General features: G+C 43.0%; 2 protein-coding genes across 3 annotated transcripts in view; one reads left to right on the plus strand and one right to left on the minus strand.

Moving 5' to 3' along the window:
* On the plus strand, positions 1 to 13511 carry LRRC31 (leucine rich repeat containing 31). Of its 2 annotated transcripts, none has more exons than XM_035133822.2 (10): positions 1 to 426; positions 1500 to 1739; positions 2262 to 2381; positions 3148 to 3315; positions 3998 to 4165; positions 5486 to 5653; positions 6462 to 6629; positions 6746 to 7078; positions 9537 to 9704; positions 11119 to 13511. In XM_035133822.2, the coding sequence occupies exons 1-10, from the start codon at positions 414 to 416 to the stop codon at positions 11448 to 11450; spliced, it is 1878 nt and encodes a 625-aa protein (XP_034989713.1). In that variant the 5' UTR covers positions 1 to 413; the 3' UTR covers positions 11451 to 13511. The 2 variants fall into 2 exon arrangements, with proteins under 2 accessions (XP_034989713.1, XP_034989714.1); XM_035133823.2 differs by having other exon boundaries at positions 3 to 426; positions 6911 to 7078.
* LRRIQ4 (leucine rich repeats and IQ motif containing 4) overlaps positions 11806 to 20387 on the minus strand; it is a gene marked incomplete at its 5' end in the record, with an annotated part of 10472 nt that continues 1890 nt past the window's right edge. Inside the window, 4 exons of the mRNA XM_035133796.2 lie at positions 11806 to 11991; positions 13501 to 13697; positions 16106 to 16244; positions 18808 to 18981. Of these exons, the coding sequence (XP_034989687.2) occupies positions 11806 to 11991; positions 13501 to 13697; positions 16106 to 16244; positions 18808 to 18981 (696 nt within the window). The remainder of the gene's footprint in view (positions 11992 to 13500; positions 13698 to 16105; positions 16245 to 18807; positions 18982 to 20387) is intronic.

A 20387-nucleotide genomic window follows, 5' to 3' on the forward strand; every position in this document is an offset into this window, starting at 1 on the left:
ACTACTTCCTCTTTTCTCTTCAAATGATCCTACCCCACTACACACACAAAATGCTGACCAGACTGTTCAAATGAAATGTTCAAGGAGGTAGTCGGGCAAAACTGTTGAAAAGATGCATCAAAGAAAAAGTTATGGTAATGCTTTCCACCGGACCATCATATCCCTTGAAAATATTTTTGAACTCTGCACAGTTCTGAAGAGCATATGTCCCTGCTTCACCATCGCACCAAATCAAGGATTTTGCATGAGAAAGCTAATACCCGTATAAGAACAGGAAGTGTCCGAAGACAAGCAATAAAGCAATTGGAACTGAATCAAGAGCAAACTCAAAAGGATGATCAGCTTCAAAGTTGATTTGTTTCATAAGTCATGAAAATACTTGGAAAGGTAAAACAACCTTTCGATTAAAAAAAATGGAAGCTGAAGGTAGGTTGTTTTACTGTATCTCTTAAAAAACTCTGGCAATGCTTATTTTGTTTAATGTATTTCAAGCTTTAGCATGCTCTGTCCCAAGAACTCAGGTGCAACAAACAGATCAAAATGCTCAGTAGTCAGCAAGCATAAATATTGTATGACAGGGGTGGGGAACCTCTGGCTCTTATGCCAGATTTGGTCTCCAAACCATGCCCACCTCCCTCGCACCTGATGCCATATGTGACTTCAGGTTTGCTGTGGGTATTGCAAAGGAAGAATCAGGAGCTTAAAGTGAGCTCTTGATTCTTCCTTTGCCAGAGCAAGGTGTGCTCCCACCACCCTTCAGCTGGTTTTCAGAGCCTTAAACAGCAGTGTGGGGCTGTTTGCAACAGGGCTTTCAATCAACCCTGCATTGCAATTTGAAGTCCCAACAACCCAGGCTTCAAAGCACAGTATCACACACACCACAAAGTAAAACTTTCCCAAAGTTAAAGGTAAGTTTGCTTTTAAATACAAACTGAATTTCTCCCTAGTTACAGGTAGGTAACTGTGTTGGTCTGCCATAGTCAAAACAAAATAAAAAAAATCTTTCCAGTAGCACCTTAGAGACCAACAAAGTTTGTCATTGGTATGAGCTTTCGTGTGCATGCCTGAAGAAGTGTGCATGCACACGAAAGCTCATACCAATGACAAACTTTGTTGATTTCTAAGGTGCTACTGGAAGGAATGTTTTTTATTTTGTTTTGAATTTCTCCCTTTCCTTGGTGCCCGTGCTTTTATTTTGGTTATATTGATATGGTTTCCATAAATGTTTTGTTGTGATTAAATGTATTTTTGTTTGTGAACAGCCCAGAGGACCTTGATGATTGGACAGTGTAGAAATACAGAAAAATAAGAAGAGATGGGTAGGAAGTAATAACTGGCAGGAGTTGCAATACATTCTGAACTTTCTCTTACGATGAAATTGTGTGGGGGTGCATAGTACACAGTGCATGGTCTTCTCCACCTTGTTTTTAAGGCAGGCTCAAGAGCAAGTGCTATCCAAAACACAATTTCTGCCTCTCTTTCTCTCTCTCCTCGGAAAGGTGCAAAGTGGACAAGGACAGAAAAGGCTGCAGATGGCTTTTTTCAGAGATCCCCATTCAACTTCTTTAGAAGTCAGATCCCAAAGAAGAAACCCTCTGCTGAGAAAGGGGGATGTGAACAGTACCAGGGCTCAGACCACGAAGAATCCAAAGAGGAAAGTGGAAAGGGAAGCAGAGGACACAAAATGAACGATTCCTGTTTAGAAACTCAAATGGCGGAGCAGATTTTCCCTGCACCAGGTAATAGTGATAAGAACAGGGACTGTCTGCCCAGGGGGCCTGTGCTCCAAGAGTAGCTCTCTGTGAGTGAAGACAGAAGTAACATTGAAACATCTGTGAGTGAAGACAGATGTAGCATTTTCACCCACCATGTTGTCTCAATGTTTCGCAAAAGGGATTGTGAGGAACTCCAAACTGGGTGAATGGGCAGTCAATTGGCAAATGCAACTCCATGTAAGCAAGTGTACGGTGGTGTGCACATTGGGGCAAAAAGTCATTTCACATATATATACTAATAGAGTGTGAACTGGTAGTAACTGACCAGAACAAGATTTTGGAGTCATCCTGTGAAGATGTAGAACTGCTGTGCAGCAGCTGTGAAGGCATATTCCATGTGAATGATCATTGCGAAAAAAATGTTCATGCTTTACCAGGAGAGAGTCTCCTGCACAATCAGAAGCATGGTTTGTTTGGTTTTCAGCAAATGTTAGGATTGTTGAAAACCATTCCGGTCACTACATTCCCATTGTCTTGGTTCCACAGACTCAATGCTGTGTCCACAAAGAGTCCAGAATTTCCTGGGGAAATTGGGCAAACAGCCCTCTAGCAAGGTTTTGGACTTAAATAATTGTGCATTAAGTACAACAGATATAATGGATCTGGGTGAGTATACATTTTGACACGTATTTTTTCACCCTAGTAATGGCTTCAGAGGCGTTGTCAAATACTTGAGCGCACAGGTTATGGCACAAATTTACATAAAATCTACATGTATGCATAGATGAAAAATAAGGCTCACTTGCAAAGGGGAAAGCAACCTTCGGCAGTCAGGGATTTACTCTGAGCTGTGGTGTGCCAAAAGGATTTCCTGAGCTCAATGCACAGTGTATGGAGATGGCCCTCTGCCCTTATCACAATCTTTTGGCAACAGCTATAGGTCTTTATTTATTTATTTAAAAATATAGCCCGTTAATATAATCAAAATATCTAAACAATTACAAAAGTTGGTAGCCCCTGCAAAGCCTCTTTCAGCCAAGTCCTGGCCATATCTGCCCCCCACAACACACATGGCATTATATAAGAGTTAAGCTGGATGGATGCGACTTGCCTCAGTTGACCTCACAGACCAAATGAGAACGGCTGGTGGGTGAAGTTTGGTCTGCAGGCCGGAGGTTCTGCACCCCTTCTTTGGTCACCTCTCTGCTGCCACCTGACTTCCCAGACGCATGGAGGAGATTGATGGATTGGAGCCATCTTAGCCTTAAAATATCAACCCCCACCCCCTTCTTTGCAGATGTAGGAGCAGAGCTACACAGTTACTTGTAGTACCAATAGCACCTTGCAGCTTTTGTTATCTCCCTCAATAAACATTAATGTACACACATTGCAGTCAGTAGTGGTTTATCTGTCACTCTGCTTTTCCCCCTAGTTGCCATAATACATTTGCTGCCAAGCCTGGAAGAGATTGATCTGTCCTGGAATGATTTAATAGGAGGGACATTAAAGTCTCTTACCCTTCCGTTCAAATGTTTGCAAGAGCTGAAAGTCCTCCGACTGAACAACTGCAGACTCACAGCCATGGATCTTTCGTTTTTAGGTATCATCCAGCAATTGCATAACTTACTCCCAGAGGTTATTACAATGGGTTATTTCATTAGAGATCAAGGTAAAGTCTAATCTGGATTGGGGGGACCTGCGGTAGTCCTGCAGTTCCATTTCAGACACAGGGCTTGTCCACACTTACAGTACTTTTTGCCCTGCTCTTTCCAGGCACAGTTCCACACTTAAAGCACCGTGTCCAGGTGGGTTGATTTTTTTGCCCTGGAGTTTTCCCAGCAAAGCCCCTCTCTTCAGCCCTCAGTTTGAGCAAGTGTCAGTTCCGGTTAACTGTGGATTGGCATTTGTTCCTATTGAGTGTTAAAGAGCAGGTTTTTTGGGGGGAAAGCTCTGGAGCAAAAGGAGGGGCGCTCAAACACTTTAAAGTGCAGAGCTTTAAAGCTTTAACATGCAGACTGTGCCTGGAAAGAGCAGAGGAAAGGTAAATGTGGATAAGCCCTAAGGCTGCATCCAGACTATACAAATATGAGCTTGCTGAAGTAGGGCTGTAACTGGGGACACAAATTGGTGTGCGGAAACCTGTGTATGTATGTTCCTGAAATTATTACATTCTTGCATGTTCTGAAACCAAAGTTTAAATAGTGAAAAAGTATGATGCGATCATTATTGTCTTCTGCTTCTTCAAAGCAATGTATAAACTGGTACCAAATGCTTATTTACAGGTGAAGCGCTTGAAGTAATTCCTTACCTTGAAACACTAGATTTATCGTGGAATAACAACATTGGTGGGAAGCTTTTTCTTCTAATCCAAAATATCCCCAAAGACCATAAACTCAAAACACTAAAAGTGATGGATTGCAGTCTAACTTCTGAAGATGGTGAATCACTAGGTAAGAGCCCATGGCATAGTGATGTAGCAGCTTTGAATACTGCTTTAGCATTTTATTTAGATATCAAACCAAATACCACTTTGTATGGAATCAAGATTTTAAAACTGCTGCACTTGAATGCGTTAAAGAATTTGTGTGAAAACTGGCAGGTTGCTCCCTGTGATTTATGAGTTAGGGGGCTTCAAATATGGTTTGTATTGTGCCTGCCCAAATTTCCCCATATGGTCATGGTTTTTAAATAGTGGAGGGACAAGCTTCACATTTCAGCTCAGCCCTTTAACTTACTGTGGCTTTCAGCAAGTAACTATAGTCAGTGTTATTTTTCAGGGGGACACTCAAGGATATGCAGTACTGTACTGGCAACTCTTTTTGTTGTTGTTAAAAAGTGTGGTACTTACTGTAACAACTTCATGGTGGGTATCGGCCCCAATTTTCCCAGGAAAGAAAAGAGTACTGACTACTGTAGTCATGTATAACATGGGAACTGGCAATACCTTATTTCATTGGTTTCCTGCACTAGTGATTGAGATGAAAGCATTGTTTATTCATTTGATAAAATCTACATACCACTTGATTGTAGTATGGTGTAAAACCTCAAAGCAGTTTGCAAGAAATATTTATATTATAAATAGGAAACTGTTAAAAACAAATAAAAACATTTTAATGTAATGAAAATGAATAGCACTATGTAAACAACAAATTGCTAGGGAGGTGTATCAAAAGATATGGTTAGTTTGATCACATTTCCCTTACTGGTTCAACATTTAAATGATCTTAAGGCAAATTAACATTCATTCGCATGGGGAATGAAACTTCATATTGGCGTATGTTGTATGATTGGCTTTTGAGAAACATGGGCACTCTCTCAAGATGTGTGAGGTACTGACTGGTTCATGTTTGTCACAGGTGGTGCGGGATAACCTTTTTCAAATTCTGAAGGAGTTAAGTTTTAAAATGAGATATGTGTAGTATCTCTCTCCCTCCCTCTCTCCCTCTCCCCACTTCCCATTAAGAGAGAGATGCACACATAAAGGTTATGTGGTTATTCTAGGGAGTCCAGACAACATCCAGATAACTACATCTTGTACATGACCTTAAAAAAGATATTTAGAAACTGGGTAACTGAAATTATTGCCCATTTCTTTATCATGAGATGAATATTTCCTTTTTTGATTGGATTTAGAACTACCTTCTTGTTTTGTTTTAAATTCCAAGTGCCCTGATTTCCTAATAATAAACCTATTTTTAATTTATTACATTTCTCTGCCATTATCTGCTCTGAATACGTTGTGACCAGTTCATCCCCCGTCTTCTTTTCAGCTCAGCAGCTCTACAAAATCCACAGCCTTGAAGTACTGGATCTGTCAATTAACAAAAAGATAGGATATGGCCTGGAGAGTATCGCCCAGGAATTAAAGCATGTCTCAGGACTGAAAGTACTTAATCTGAACAGGTGTGGGTTAAAACTAGATGGATTCAAGCATTTAGGTAAGTTGGTTGGCATCTGTCAGTCTCAGGAGACGATGCAAGAGTGTGTCTTCGGGGGTGAAGTGCAGGTGATGATTTGGTAGCTGGGACTTTTAATAATGATACTTAGCATGTGCGCAGAATTTCTGACTGTTCAGATGCATTATCTTCTTGCAATCCTTACAGCAACCCTGCAAGGTACATGAATATTATTCTGCATTGCAGGGGGTTAGACTAGATGACCCTTGAGTACCTTCCAACTCCAAGGTTCTAGGATTATACCTCTATTGCAGATGGGAAACTGAAGCTGTCTACACAGTACACCTTTAAAGTACTTGAAGAACATTTCCGCCCTCAAAGAGTTTGCCCCTCACAGAGCTACAATTCCCTGCAACGCTTAACAAACTACAGTACTCAGAATTCTTTGAATGTGCTTTAAATATATTCTGTGTATGCATTTGTCAACATCTATAACTGGAAATTTTGAAATAAATTTGAATTAGAAATACACACACACACACACACACCCAAATTAGGGCAAAAATGCTAGAAAATATTTTCCCAAATGTGCTTCAGATCTACTTATCAATCAGATTTTGGGCAGTATTATCTAAGTGTAATTTGAAAACATTTGAAATTAAAAATACCAAATTTGAATTTTCAAATTGCCAAATTTCAACATCATTTGATTTTATTTTTTAAAAAAATTGCCAGTCTCTGCCAATTAAGAGTAGGAATGTGCAAAAGGACTAATGGAGGCTAACAACAGATTTCCTTGATGGCAAATTGATTATTGACAAGTTGTCTTCTTATGCCTATTTTATTTCAGCCAGTGCCTTGCAGCACCTGATGGAACTAAGAGAATTAGATCTGTCATGTAATAAAGAGATTGGAGGAGGTTTCAAGTACTTAGCAGCTCATTTGGCCGAGCTAAAGAACCTAGAAATCCTGAATCTTCATCAGTGTTGTATTACAGAAGAGGACATGACTGTTTTAAGTAAGATATTGCAGAATCATTTAATCCTGAATTGTTTTAGCAAAATCATTATGTGGAATATTTAATTGGAAGATTATCTTACCTTCATTCATTCAATCAATCATCTCTCCCACTAGCTCAGAAATACCTCTGGCTCTCCAGATGTTGCTGGACTACAAATCCCCTAATATCAGAATGTTCATTGGCTATGTTTGCATGTGATGTGAGCTGGAGTCCAACAATATCTAGAGGACCACATGTTTACTACAATGCAGCTGTACTGTCCTTTGATCTTTTTGCAGCCCATATAATTCCTCTTTTGTCGAGTCTTCAGGACCTGGATTTATCGTTAAATAAAAGCATTGGGAAGTCTTCCGACCACCTTCTTAGCAGACTCCGTTTTTTACCAAAACTGAAATCTGTGCTTCTCGGCAATTGTTCTTTACAGCACAATTCATTTGCATCTTTAGGTAAGAATATGCCTTAAAATTATTCTAGTTTCCTTATCTATGTCTCCATCTTCCCACTCCCCAGGGCTAATAATATATCAATTGGGCATGAATGTCAAATGGAAAGAGACAGTAAATCGAATAAACATTGCCTAGAATATTAATCACCAGTAGGTGCATTATAGGACCATCTACTTTCATTAGGTCTGATATAATCAAATGTATGGAAAGGGGAACAGAAGTTCAATTTCTATGCAGGAGAATACATTGCATTGAAGAGCTTCTCAGTATTGGAATAACATCCTTCCATTAAAGAGCTTTTGGTAGACATAAACCAGTATAAGATAATACTTAATTGTAGTATTCTCATTCTCTCTTTCCCAGATGGCTTTGCTATTTTTTTTGTTTATTCATTATTCATACATTCACTCAAGAAATTATATCCAACTCTTCAAATAGGTTTCTAGTGGCAGCTCAGAGTACTAAATCAAAAGTACAATGAAAGCTTTGAAAAACGTAAAACACTACAAACCAAGAGCAGCAGCATGCTTTGCCACTGTCCAAAGAATCTCTTTCAACCCCTTTCGTCTAGTCTCCAGACATCAAGAGCTATATTTTTTTGTGATCTCAAGTCCTGCTGACAGTTAATTATAGAAGTTGGCAACTTCTTTTCTTTTTCTTCATTTACCGGTAACTGTGTCCTGTAAAGCAATATGAGCTCTTTCTTAAGACATAATTGCATCGTTTATTGATTCCTAAATTAACAAAAACATTGCTCCGTTGTCAGAAACTCTGTAGGCTTGCTCCTTTCTTTGTTTTGCCTACAAGGCTGGTTCTGTTTGATCTTCCTATAACAAAGCTATAATAAAGTTGTTCTCTTATCCAAATATCTGTACTGTGGAAAAGGAGCAACACAGAGTGAAAATTAGGCACATCCAAGTCCCATTAAAATTAGTGGGACTTTATGCACATAGGTAATGCTTATCTGTGATGCACTTAACACATGTACATGTAACTTCCTCTGGATTATGTCCATGATGTGCACTTCATATGGTGGTCACTTGAAACTGCACCCTTGGCAGCTATCTACAGAGAAGCTTGTCATGCAACCTGGGATATTTTCTCTGCATCCTTTTACATTTGATACAACAAAGAAAAAATCCCTTGACCTGCAGCTGGATGGGGACTGCTAATACAGATGCAGTCTTTACACTGGCCTTTGACATCTGAGATGTGTGTTTTCAAGACCCTCCCTATTCTTTTGACTGTAATCTGATTTAACTGTTCTGAATTTTAAATTTTTGTAACCCTCGCTGGGACCTCTGCATTGTACAAGCTTCCATATGTTTGTAGAAATCTTGATTTCAAGAAAAAAAATATGCAGTTGTTTCTATCAGAGAGATTTTAGCACACACTTGTGGCCAAAACCCTGCACACTCTTCCTTGAGGATAACTCCCATTGCACAGTGGGACAGTTCCCTGCACACACATATATGGTTAGGTTGCACATCCCTCACTGAAAGTAATTGGAGGTTGAATGTACTCAACATTGGATGGATTGTATCCCATGTGTTTTTTCTCGATGTTTGAACATGGTTTAGGGGAGGTCCTTCTTAGAAAAGTATAGGAAAAGCACATTTCTGATTGCCAATATACAGCCCAAATCGCCAGGGAGGTTTGCTGCATAAGCAGCTGTGCATAAGCAGTTGTGTTGCTGTTCAGCTCCCATTAATTTCAGATGAACTTTTGCAGGTAGGCCTCCTGGTTAGGGGTGCCAGACTCAATAGTGGACAGGACTTCTGTGCCTTTAATTGCCCTGCTCTCTTTTGAGTCTGGAAACCTTAAAGAGAAACCAGCAGACCCTTTGCTTGGAAATTAAACAAAGGGTCTGCTGGTTTCTCTTTAAGAAACCAGCAGACCCTTTAATTTCCAAGCAAACGGTCTTTCTAGACTCAAAAGAGAGCAGGGCAATTAAAGGCACAGAAGTCCTGTCCACTATTGAGTCTGGCAACCCTACTCCTGGTTGTGAACAGAGAATGCTTGGAGGTACATCGTGCAACTCCTCTTGGCACCCTTCCTGCATGATTTCTTTCAGGAAAACTCAGTCACATAGATTTGCTTTAACCACAACAATGTGCCCCAGTACAGCACTCTACTTTTCCACTGGAATAAATGACCACCATTTATATGCATGGGAGAATTGCATTCAACGATTCCAGGGGAGGAAGGAGTCAAACCTTTAGGGTGACTCCTACGGTAGCTGCTGAGACTCAAGTCACTCGAACTTCACAGACCCATTCTGGGTTTTGTTTTCTTGGTAGCCCTGAAGCGTGATAGAATGTTGGGAGAAGCGGGGAGAGAATGTTGTATATGGTCTGATCTATTTTGAAGATACGCAGCTGGGTGCAGAGGGTTGAATGGCGTTGGACCAGGCCTATTTATTTCAGTAAGCACAAGATGTTGTTGCTAATCTTTTCAGCCGATGCTGCCCTTCACCTTCCTGAACTGGAGCTATTAGACCTTTCTTGGAATAAATGCGTTGGCGGGAACCTAAAGCTGATTTTGAAAGCACTAAACCTTGGAGCTGAGATCAAAGTGTTAAGACTAAGCAGCTGCAGCTTGGTGGATGAGGACCTGGGTGGCCTTGGTTGGTATAAAATTGTATTTCCCTTCTCCTTAGTACTTCTTGTTTCAGACTACACGTCAGAGCTGACTTGTTCATTGGACATGAGAGACTTTTGCACAAATGGAAGGAAATCTGGCCAGTAGTATATTTTCAAATGGGATATTTCACCATGCCTATTTGCTTTATAGTGGACTCAACTCAGTGGACTATTGATCATGGACCATTGGTAAAATAAATGTATTTTACCAATGCTTATGCAGAGCAAATAATGCCAGGTGATGCTCAGCCTTATTTATTATTTATTAAATTTGTAAGTCTTTTTATCTTGCCCAAGGCAACCCAAAGCAACTTACAACCAAACAACCCCTACATAGGTACATACATTAAAACCAGGTGGTGGAAGAAATACATTAAAAACATCCCACCTACTTCTAAAAGGCCACAGATAGTTATAGAGGAAAGTTTTTGTCAGGCACCTAAAGATATACAGTCATACCTTGGTACTCGAACGGCTTGGCTCCCGAACAAATCAGATCCCAAACGCCACAAACCCGGAAGTAAGTGTTCCAGTTTGCGAACATTTTTCGGAAGCCAAACGTCTGATGCGGCTTCTGCTTGAGTGCAGGAAGCTCCTGTAGCTCCTGCAGCCAATCGGAAGCCACGACTTGGTTTTCAAACAGTTTCAAGAGTCGAACGGACTCCCACTGAGAGCCAGTGTGGTGTAGTGGTTAAGAGTGGTAGACTCGTAATCTGGGGAACCGGGTTCGCGTCTCCACTCCTCCACATGCAGCTGCTGGGTGACCTTGGGCTAGTCACACTTCTCTGAAGTCTCTCAGCCCCACTCACCTCACAGAGTGTTTGTTGTGGGGGAGGAAGGGAAAGGAGAATGTTAGCCGTTTTGAGACTCCTTAGGGTCTCAAATCCAAACTCTTCTTCTTCCCGGAACGGATTAAGTTCGAGAACCAAGGTACCACTGTATAAAGATGGTGTCAGGCTGGGCAACCATCCCGGGGAGAGCATTTCTCAAGCGGGGAGCCACTGCAGAAAAGCCAGTTCTCGTGCTGTCACTCTCAGGACCCTCTGGCTTGTCCACACAATGCACAAGCTGTCTATGCATGTACAAATGTTTATGTGATGTGTACACTTGTTAATTTGTACTGCTGTTACTGTGTACATACGTACACAGACTCTACACCCATTGAACATTTCATGTGAATAAGTATATGAGTGTAAAACTTACTTTTGGTGACACAGGTACACAGGCTTTACACTCATCCAATGTAGTGCATAACACCCCTAATCTCATTTTTCTCTACAATTTTTCTCCTTCCAAAGTACCACTCCCTTTTTTCTGATATAGAAGTCCATTCGCCACTTGAAAGCATGTACTTTGGAAACCAATGTTGCCTACTGATGAATTGGTTGCTTCTTTCAGGCCTGGTCATCCAAGCTGGGCATCTGGCTCAACTACAGGAACTGGACCTTAGTTATAACAACCAGATCTCTGACCAAGGATGGGCAGTGTTCTATCAAGACATAGTTGGCCTTGAGCAGCTTTCTGAACTGGATGTCAGCCGTCGTCCGTCGTCACGTGGCAACTGTGGCGAATGGTTGGGCAAACTTTTGGCAGCACTGCTGAAGCTGCCCCGGTTCACGGAGCTAGGGCTGCAAGGCTGGGTTCTTTCCGAAGTTCAGCAAAAGCAACTGGAACATTTTAATCGGGACAATGAACGAAATGTTCGCTTTGATGTTTGGTATGGAGCATGATGGTTTTGTGCCAGTGTAACAATCTATAGCTGGTGGCTCAGAGGCTCAGCACGCAGTTCCTATAGCCTTACCTGACAGAATCCAGTGGGGTAGAGAGAAAAGAACACTAGAATTGAGAAACTGAAGCCCTGATCTCAGTGAAACTCCTACTCAGCCCCACCTTGTGAGTAATTTTTCGCCACACAGGATGAAAGACTTGCCTTGCTGGATCATTTTTCCCCACCAAGAGGAGTTTGTGGCTTGAGCAATAGAAAATACTATCTTGATCTGTGAAAATGACTTTCTGTGAGTCCTTTTCTTTTCTTTTCTTGCTTGTATTTATTCCCCTGGCCCTTTAAGGTATCACAGAATGCAGTTATTTCTTCTTGCCCTTGCCTTTGTCCTTTTCCTTTCCCTTTCCCTTGTCTTTTCCTTTTCCTTTGTCTTTTCCCTTTTTGTCTTTATCCTTCTTCTCTTTCTTGCCTCTCCTGATCATTTTCAGGATCTCGCCAAAGGCTCCAATCCCTCTGCGCACCATCAAGCCACGCCACCAAGCCTGGACCTTTGAGGGGAGGGAGAAACAACCATATGAGCATTAAAATGAAGAGGAAAAAAGCAGCTGTTTGTAGGTTTGGGAGAAGAATTAGTTCATTTTGTTCTTACAGCAGACAGACCAATTTGATGGCTGCAAACTTGCTACCATATTGGAGCACAACTCCTGCTTCTCTGGATTTTACAATGTAGTTTTGGTGTGCGAAAAAGTGCACACAGAAATAGGTAAATTTTACTGTCAAAATGCATATGTTATAGAGACATGCATTAACTATATATATATATATATATATATATATATATATATATATATATTAGGGGAAAGGCATACAATTGAAAGTTAACTTTTCATACATTATTTTAAAAAATGCACAAAATGGGATGGAAGAGACCCAGGGCTTTTTTTCAGCTGGAGCTCACCAGAGCTCAGCTCAGGCACCTCTTAGGTGGGCACCATGGCCCCTCTAAGACAGGCATCCCCAAACTTCGGCCCTCCAGATGTTTTGGACTACAATTCCCATCTTCCCCGGCCACTGGTCCCGTTAGCTAGGGATCATGGGAGTCGTAGGCCAAAACATCTGGAGGGCCGCAGTTTGGGGATGCCTGCTCCAAGAGAACAAGGGAGAAGTTCATGGTGAGCTCCAGCACCTCTTTTTCTAGAAAAATACCACTGAACAGACCTACGATTAAATAATGAAACTGAAATGGGATGCAATGCGCTGTCCATTCCTAGCTATTTGTATTTTCAGATTTCAAACGTTGGTGCATAAAATGGATGGTGTGTTCCCGCTTTCCTCCCAAGGCTGTCGTCATGTGGACAAAAAATTTCTTGCAGGAATTCTTCTGGCACCACTCACCCTTTTGCTACTCCCTTGTACCCCATTAGGACTCCTGAATTAGGAGCTCTCCTGAGTCAGTAACCTCTGTGCTTGTCCTCTCCAAAGAACTGTCCTCCTCAACATCATGGACCCTACACATCACTATGTTGGGCCATCAGCAGAGCCCTGAGGGAATTAACCAAGAGGAGGAGATATGCTGGTTTATATGCCAGGGGGCTGCCCCTTAAAAAGTGGTCCTAGAGTTTGTAGGAGCGAGTAGTCAGTGTTTGCCAGCCTCGTGCCCTCCAGGCTTTGGGCTAGAACTCCCATCAGGTTGTCCAAAACAACAGATTAGCAAAAGTTGCCATGTTCACTTGGAGCTCTCAAAGGTTCTGCTACTGCCTGCCTGCCTTGTCCCACCAGCTTCTTCTCAAAGTCAGGAGGAAAATACTCTCCTACCTGACCAGACCTCCTCCTTTTCCCCTTGTTCTTTTCTGTGTTACCCTGCACATTCCCCACACTCCTCTAATACCAAGTCATACCAATGTACCAGGAGATAATGCACCCTAATCAGAATATTATCTGCTACTTTGCTTCCACTATTTAAAATCCTGTGGCCCACCCACAGTTCCACTGAATTGTCACTACAACATGCTGCAGACCCATGAGGCTTTTTGTGTGTGTGTGTGTGTTCTCTGTACCGTTATGGTCAAGGCCTTTTCGTATCTTTGATCTCGCAAGTACTGCATGGTGACTTGCAACCCTTGGCTAAATATTTCCACCGCTGGGAACATCAGAGGGTTTCCTTCAAGTGTCAGAACCTGCAGTTTCTCTAGCTTATCCAGATTCTCCGGGACTTCAAATAACTGATTGGAATGAAGAAATAGCTTTTGCAACTCTAAACACAAGAGAATGATAAAGGTGAATATGATGCATAAGCGACATCCATTTCATGTTTATTTGCAAGCTAAATGTTTGGGTATTATTGTTGTTGTTATTATTATTATTATTACTACTACTACTACTACTACTACTACAAGTGCCAAACTACCAAGGTTTTTCTTTATTCCTTTGGTTGACAATAAAAATAGGCTCAATTGTAAGGACTCTAGATTCCTTATGTACCAAGTAGCTTAGAGGACAGCTAGGGAAGCTGTGTTCCCTCCAGATGTTGCTGGACTCCCATCAGCTCTAACCAACACAGCCAATGCTTGGGGATGGTGGTGGTTGTACAGCAACATCTGGAGTGCCAAAGATTGCATAGGAGGGCAATCCCTGCTGTGAAGAGGGGCAGAAACAGAGGAGCATGGTAGCCCATGAACACCACGCATTAAATGAGACTTGGTCAGCAGGGCTGAGAGAAACAGTTGGCTCAGGATCAAACTACAAAAGGGCTGAAGCTAAGTGGTAGATAGGGTTGCCAGCCTCAATAGAGGACAGGACTTCTGTGCCTTTAATTGCCCGGCTCTCTGTTGAGTCTAGAAAGACCCTTTGCTTGGAAATTAAAGGGTCTGCTAGTTTCTCTTTAAGGTTTCCAGACTCAAAAGAGAGCAGGGCAATTAAAGGCACAGAAGTCCTGTCCTCTGGCAACCCTAGTGGTAGAGCATCTGCTTTGAACGCAGAAGGTCCTAGGTTCAATCCTCTGCATCTCCAGATTGGATGGGGGAAAACCCTTGTCTGAAAATCCAGGAGAACCACTGCCAGTCAGTGCAGACAATACTGAGTTAGATGGATCAGTGGCCTGATGGCATAAGATGGTGACCTGTGCTTCCTATGGCTTGTAACTCCCAATTACTTTTGAATTTACAAAAAGCAGGTTCAGGAACCGCCAACCAAGTTTGGGAGAGTTAACATGGGGGGAGGGGTTAATCCTTTCCCACAAACAATTTCCCTGTTGATAATCAACTCCTGACCTAAAGCTGTCATTTTCCCTGACTGGAAAAATGCAAACACAATTGTGTGTCTGTAAGGCCCACCACCCTATTCCCAGTTGTGGCAAATAGTAGGGTTTTTTTGGGGGGGGCACTGATTTCCAGCAGAAAAATTCAATAATAAATGGTAAGCCCACTTGTGATCCTAGTCTGGACTGAAACTGCTTTTTGTAAAAGAAAAGGATGCTTGGAGTCACTGAGTTTGGCCTTCATATAGACTGCATCCTGCCTTGGGGGAAAGCATTCTGGTCTTTGGTCCCTCTGGGCACCTCCAAACTGTCAGTATTTTGTGGGAGGGATTCAGGGGTATCCCGGAAATTGAGGTTTGCATAGTTAAAGGTGATTAAGGTGCTTAGTCATCCTGGCACAACAAAGCCACTTTTTACAAAGTGCAGTGCCATTCTAGCACAACAAACCCACTTAAAAGTGCTATGTAATCCTACGTAGCACAACAAATCCACTTTTTTTTACAATTAGGCTAGTGACAGGGAAATGCACTGAATAGTGTGAGATGAATGTATGGTTAACTGGAAGATGCATAAAAACAGTCCAAGCAAATCGGAAGGAATGCTCAATAAAGACCTACAGAGATCCCTTCCTGCATGTACACAACATTGGGACGGGTTGTGTTCCGTCCACATGGGAAGGGACCTTTCTCCTTACGGTACAGAAGACTGGCTAGTAAGTATGTGTGCAATGCCTGGAGGGATTTCGGTATGCAGAGGGGAGGGGAGCAAGGGGTGAACAAAATCCCCAGTGGTCAAGGAGCTTCAGTGGTCCTACAGACGTAGTGTGGCAGAGGAATACTAGCCCCAGGCAAAGAGTGGGGTGTGACAGGGCAGCCTATTCACCACCCAGACACATGCCAGCTAGGAGAGGTGGTGTTTGACGGGAGGCAAAATCTTGCTGTTTTATGCCAGCCTGGAGCTGATGGAGCTATCAGAATCAGATTGGGTTTGATGTCAAGTGACAGCCGTGGAGTTCTCCCCTGGAACATCCCTTTTTTGAGGCTTTCTGTAGGCCTACCACCAGTGGGAATCCTATGAATGGTACAGTACTTCTTCTTGCCCACGCTTTTGGCAGGTGGAACAGAGAGTTGTGCACTGGAGGGGTAACCCCAACTGAGCTGTTTTGGGCTGGCAGAGGGAGGTCTCTGCCCCACTGAAACCTCACCCTCTACCCGCAGCAAGGCAGATCCAGGAGTATGAATTGCAGCCTAATTTATGCAAAGCAAGAATGTGTTTTAAATTTAGCTTTGCAGGAAATTGGGACTTGAAAGACATTATAAGGGGTTGACAAGAGGTACCCTTGGCAAAGGAAGCTATGGCTGTGAATTCTGCCTTCGTGCAGAGCCTGCTTTTATCTATCCTTTTACCGTTTAGTTCGCATATGTTATCAGGTAGCTCTATAAGATAGTTGTTGTGAAGGTCAAGTACTTCCAAGTTAAGCAGCGAGCCTATGCTTGGGGGAAGATACTCCAAATCATTGTTCTCAAGGTACAATTCTTTCAGGTTCTGGGGAGGAAAATACACATAATTTGCATTTTGAACATATATTTGTGTAGAGACTCACCTGTGTTCTCTGTAAGGTAACTTCAATTTATGGAATATCACCTACCACTCTCTTAGATAGAGAAGGCCTCTCCAATCTTTTTTCCTTCTCCATTATTTTTTCAGGGGAAGGGACTGTAGTTCAGAGGTAGAGAATCTGCTTGGCATGCAAAGGCTCCAGAATCCATTTCCAGCAACTCCAGGTATGGCTAACTATTTCCCCTGCCTGAAACACTGGAAAGCCTCTGGTGGTCACTGTAGACAATCCTGAACTAGTAGATGGACCAATGGGTCTGACTCAGAATAAAGCAAATTCTGATGTTCCTGAAGAGTCTCACCAAAAGCACAACAGGATCCAAAGTTAAGCAAATGTTCCTTTTAAAGTGCTTGCCCCACTGCTTAATTTTTTTTGTCCTCGCCGGTTTATTACATATTGTGATGATTTTAAATGCCATTTACCATAATAAACATCAGTTTACCATTATTTTAACAATTTAAACTTGTTAAAACAACCATGAACGGTGCATACACTATACCTTTAAAGAACATTCAAAGCACTTTCTTTCCCTCAAAGAATTCTGGGCACTGTAGTTAAAGCATCACTGTGAATTTCAAATATGCACATTCTACTTATACAGAGGATCTCTACTAGAAAATGCAGTTTGTGTTCTTCAAGCATAGATCCAAATCGACTATTGGACAAATGCAGTGCAATCCAACAGCCCAGCCCCCTCCTTATGTTTTCATAGAATCATAGAGTTGGAAGGGTCCCTGAGAATCATCTACTGGTAGGCCAGGCACATCCAACAGGTAGATTGTGATCTACCAGTAGATCACTGGGTGTCTGGGGTAGATCACTGCTAGATCACTGGCACCCCTAAAAAAAGCTCACCCAAAATTTTCCTCCTCCCTAAAAAAAGCTGAACTATGACCTGAAGCCCTAAACAAAAATGGGCCTCCCTCCCTCCTAAAAGAAACTCAACAAGTTTGACCTAAACCCAAAAAAACAGGGCTTCCCTTCCTTAAAAAAACTCAACAGTTTGACCTGAACCCCCCAAAAGGGGGTAGATCACTCCCAGTTTTTAACTCTGTGAGTAGATCAGAGTCTCTTGGGAGCTGGCCACCCCTGATCTAGGCGAACCCCCTGCAATGCAGGAATATGCTTTTGGCTTGACTTGATAATTTCTGCAGTGTTGGCCACTATTAAGTGGCAAAAATTTGCATCCCATATTTTGACAGCTAGCTGTACCAATGCCCCAATTTTTAAAGACCTTGCAAATAGGCAGTGTTGTGGGCAGGGCCAGCATGAAGAGCGCCGCCCTGGCTCACTGCTGCCATGCCTCCACCATGGGCATACCTTACCTATTCTGCTACCATGGATGCCCCTGCCTCAGATTTGCCCCACTCTCAGCTCCTCTGCCATGGAGGCGGCAGCCGGGGTCTGGCAGTGGTGAGCTGTGACTGTGGTAGGGCTCAACCATGATGGAGGGGGCGGCATGGGGCTGGGGTGGGCTGCATCAAATGGCGAAGCATCCCAGGTCAGCCCTATTTGTGAGATATGTGTGTACCAGATTGCAGGTTTCTGCATGGCATGGAAGTCTTTCTAATCTTTCTGGCTTCAGCGAGACAAAGTGAGGCAGCTGCCTCTGGCAGAATGTGGTTGCAAATGTATGTCATGTGGTCTACCCTCCAGCTCCTAAGCTAACTTGCTGCCCTGGGGTGAAGTGGGGGACTCTGCTCCATCATCAGTGCTGAAGTAAGACTCAACTACTAGTCTAGTCGGTTTTTGTGGGGAATGTACCACTTTGTTTTTCGCCTTGGGCAGCAAATAGGCTTCGGCTGCTCCTGTCCTGGAGGAATGCTTTATATCCCGTTTCTAACATCTCTGGGCCAATCGAGACATAATACCATCAATAACAATTGCACAAATTTCTTTTTAAAAAGCAAATTGCAGATACGGTAGGATTGGGTGCTGATCTGGATCAGAAACCTGTCGTAGGGTAGGTGTAACCACCCCTACTTCCAACGTGATTGGCTGTCTAAACTTCCAAGCTGCAAATCATAACTCAGAGTTTAAAGGCCAATGGCAGAGACCCAAATCATGAAATGTTCTGTGATTAGATATCATGTATTGAACCAGAACACAGGAGCTCAGAATCCTTAGTCCAGACTCAAGCTCAGGCAAACACAGACCACTGAATACATAACACTATGGAAGTGCCATTAACCAATTTTGCATTATGCCCACACCTCCACGGCAGCCCTTTTCTGTTATATTACACATCCCATGGCTTGTATATTATGGTTGTATATTACACAACCATTGTATATTACACAATGGTTGTATATTACACAACCATTTTGTGACTCACTCCCACAGTGCATTCTTGAAATCTCAAATGCACCCACTGGTCCGAAAAGGTTTTACGTTATATGTTGTCTGCCTATTCACATACATATACTGTATATTTCTTTGGGCAACAAGGGAGGGCTACTTTTGAGATCCGAACCTTACTGATTTTCTTACCTCTAACTTACTGATGCCTTCTGGTATTTCTGTAAGCTTGGTTCCCTGGTCTTGTCCCATGTAGAGTTTCTCCAGCGATCCAATTACAAATATTTCTTCCGGGAACGAGGTGAACTTGTTGCCGGTCAGGCTGAGGCATTTCAGCTTACAAAGCCTGAGCACTGCTGGACACAGCTTCACACACAATTCATTCAAAATAGGAATTTTGAAACATATAAATATATAGATTTCTCAAACTGCAACACTCCACTACAAGTCAAATAAATGAGCGTTATTATCCTCCCATAGCAGGGTACCCATAGGGACCCAGGTGGCGCTGTGGTTAAACCACTGAGCCTAGGGCTTGCTGATCAGAAGGTTGGCGGTTCGAATCCCTGTGACGGGGTGAGCTCCCGTTACTTGGTCCCAGCTCCTGCCAACCTAGCAGTTCGAAAGCACGTCAAAATGCAAGTAGATAAATAGGAACCGCTACAGCGGGAAGGTAAACGGCGTTTCCATGTGCTGCTCTGGTTTGCCAGAAGCGGCTTTGTCATGCTGGCCACATGACCTGGAAGCTATACGCCGGCTCCCTCGGCCAATAATGCGAGCGCGCAACCCCAGAGTCGGTCACGACTGGACCTAATGGTCAGGGGTCCCTTTACCTTAGCAGGGTACAGAAAGCTGGGTGCAAATCTTCCTGTGACAAAACCCCAAACTCCTTTTAGGGACAAAAGTGGGAGTTCTGCTGTTTGGGATTCCAGCCGCCAAACTCCACACACACCCAACTGTCAGTATATTCCATGCCCACTGGGCTGGTTTTGCAGGGATGAGTGTCTCCCCAGATGGCTTCTCCACCACTACAAGACGTTTGACTGTAATTGGGCAAACCTTGAGTTTCCCCCCATTTCCCTGATTCTTATTGTTTTATTATCTGCATGATTTATTTTTATGTACACCGCTAATCATAAAGTGATAAATATATAAATAAGAATGGCTGCTGATAGCGGGACCAGCAGTGGGGGAACTTAGATCACTGTTAGTATGCTGAGGTGGGACATGCAACAAAATGTTACAAAATGGACTGCTCCTGTACAGAATTCCAGCTAGCCAGCTGTCTCCTTTCCCCCTCCATTAATGGCTCCCCCTGAACTTATACGCATGCATGCATGCATGCAAAGAGTGCCAGCTTGGCTCCACGACTGTGGGTACCCGGGGCCATGGATACCACGCAGCATGCATGGCCCTGGCACCGAAATTTGTGGGTGCCCGGCCCCTTCAGGGAGTTGGCACCTATGATGCACACACACAACCATCAAGTCCAGGGGTCGGCAACCTAAGGCCCATGGGCCACAAGCGGCCCACGGGGGTTGTTTAACCAGCCCACGAGCCACCTGCTCAGCGAGTCCCCACGCGCTGCACTAAACCAGCGTGGCACGGCGTCGGAAATAGCATCTGGGGACAAGCCCAGCTATGAAGATGCACCACCTTCGACTGCGCACTGTCCATGGGGATACCTGGTGGCAGGAGGGATCTCAGGGGGGGTGGGTTGGAAGAAGGAGGAAAATATGTTATTTTATGTTTATGTGTCTAATTTTCTTTTT

This window comes from Zootoca vivipara, chromosome 5 (genome assembly GCF_963506605.1).
Source record: "Zootoca vivipara chromosome 5, rZooViv1.1, whole genome shotgun sequence".
Classification (NCBI taxonomy): domain Eukaryota; kingdom Metazoa; phylum Chordata; class Lepidosauria; order Squamata; family Lacertidae; genus Zootoca; species Zootoca vivipara.

Excerpts from the sequence above, each read along its gene's own strand:
- LRRC31 (XM_035133822.2), top strand. Across the intron at positions 1,740-2,261 it reads GCAGATTTTCCCTGCACCAG|ACTCAATGCTGTGTCCACAA; the intron begins GTAATAGTGATA and ends TTGGTTCCACAG. Across the intron at positions 6,630-6,745 it reads AGAGGACATGACTGTTTTAA|CTCAGAAATACCTCTGGCTC; the intron begins GTAAGATATTGC and ends CTCTCCCACTAG.